We start from the raw sequence: 1,944 nt of genomic DNA on the forward strand, positions 1-1,944 counted from the left end.
CGCGTGAACGACCGCCGCTTAATGCCGGCCTCGCGTGAACGCCCACGCCACGAATTTTTCCCGATCGAATGTCCGGCGAGAACGGTGAGAAATTGCGAGCGATTAGGCCGCGCGCGAATTGTAGGCGTGACTGGCCGGCTGCTACCTCGCATGAATCACTCGTGAATATCGAATGTATTCGGCGACCACGTTGAAATAAAAGGGTCGTGGAATATTTTTCTTTTCGAACGGAGAAGAGAGAAGCATCCGTTATTACTTTTATTATTGTTGGTATTATTATTATTATTACTCGGATGGAAAAGAATGGGAAATATTTTTCAACAGGTTGTCGTGCGACTGTGACGATAAGTTCTACGATTGTCTTAAAAATTCGGCGGACACGATTAGCTCGTATTTCGTAGGACAGATGTACTTCAATCTGATAGACACGAAATGTTACAAATTGGAGCATCCTGTCACCGGATGCGGTAAGAGGTAAGTAAGCGTGATTTGCGAAATGTAAAAGTGATGGAGAGAATATGAAAGGAAAAATTTTTTCGATGATCTTCGTAGTGTCGGGGGCCGTTGTCTTAACTACACGGTGGACAAAAGCAAACCGAAAGTGTACCAATGGTTCGATCTTCGCAAGTATTGATGAAATTGGATCTTGAAGATCCCTTCGATCGAATTATTTATCCGATCGAATTCGAAATCGATGTTTGAAACTTGATTTAATAAAATAACGGAAAATAACTAGTTTGCTCAAAGGAATCGAGACACCGCCTAAATACCTGTAGAATGTATATATTAGAACTTAGAAATATATCGACGCAGATATCGACGTCGAACAAGCGTCGTCGCTTTTCTTTCTCTGCAACGGAGGGAAAGAAAGGATCGCGCGCATCTATGCAAGAATAGAAAGGACGAGAGATAAGCGAGCGGAGTCGAAATTTGGCCTCACCTTTCCACGCGTTTTCCTCCTCCGTTTCTGGAGGGTGGCGCGGGCAGCTGGCGCTTAGCGGAGGATTTCCCCGGAAATTTATGTCCGGATCGAGCGCAGCCGCGCCACGCCTCGCCTCCCCGATTTACAACTTCTCCCTCCCCCCATCCGTGTGCACTTTCGAAAGCGCATAAGTACACGAACTTTGTTTCCCAAACCGACCGAGCCAAATTTCCCAACTACGCTTTATCCAAGAAGTCTGTCCACTTGACTTTCGACTTGATCGAAACGGAGGGCCGATAACGAAATATACCTCCCGTTATATATATATCCGTTGATATTTCTACACGACTTTCCACTCGAACTTTTATCTGGAGAATCTTTATCGGCAATTCCCGCTTCAGCCTCGAGATTCCCCTGTGCAATAAGCAGAGCAGGCCTCCGAGGTCGGGTCGAACATCGTTCCGAGTTTCTTTCGGACTCAAATCCAGTGGATCCAAAGTGCTTCGCCGTGTTCTACGCTAATTTAACGCGTAAATTTTGAAAATTGCTTCATTCTCCTACGAAACGTCGTATCCTAGGGTAGGGGTAGATTTATTAAAAAAATTATTATACAAGAAAAATGGCCGCATCCTACTATCCTGTAACGAAATTCGTTCGAGCTTCGAGCCTTCCATTATCTTTTCTCCTCGAGAGATAGATCCTTTTTTTAAAATCATCCCGCCCACTCTACCTTTCCATCTCCACGACTTGACTTTTGTAACCCGCTAATTCGAACAATCGATTGGAATTTTCAGACGTGGCGGCCTCGGTGGAGGTTCACTTCGAGAACAAAGATGGCGGATTTTTCCTGAAGCACATACCGAGGCAATACTATCCCGTGAGAGGGGATTCCATCTCGGCGATATCTCCATCGACGGGGACGTTATCGAACGGGGTCCCATCGCCTGCGCCGGGCTCCGTCCTCTCGATAGACAAATTCACCGTGTTTCAGACGAGCGAGCCGGTGTCCGTGCGGGCGACTT

At 46.4% G+C, this 1,944-nt stretch overlaps 1 protein-coding gene across 1 annotated transcript in view; it reads left to right on the forward strand.

Moving 5' to 3' along the window:
- Positions 1-1,944, forward strand: part of LOC102673690 (transmembrane protein 132C) — a gene marked incomplete at its 3' end in the record, with an annotated part of 19,116 nt that overhangs the window by 729 nt on the left and 16,443 nt on the right. The window contains 2 exon segments of the mRNA XM_031511598.1: positions 325-474; positions 553-633. Of these exon segments, the coding sequence (XP_031367458.1) occupies positions 325-474; positions 553-633 (231 nt within the window).

The sequence above is a fragment of the Apis dorsata genome, unplaced genomic scaffold, assembly GCF_000469605.1.
Source record: "Apis dorsata unplaced genomic scaffold, Apis dorsata 1.3 scaffold_331, whole genome shotgun sequence".
In the NCBI taxonomy this organism is placed as follows: domain Eukaryota; kingdom Metazoa; phylum Arthropoda; class Insecta; order Hymenoptera; family Apidae; genus Apis; species Apis dorsata.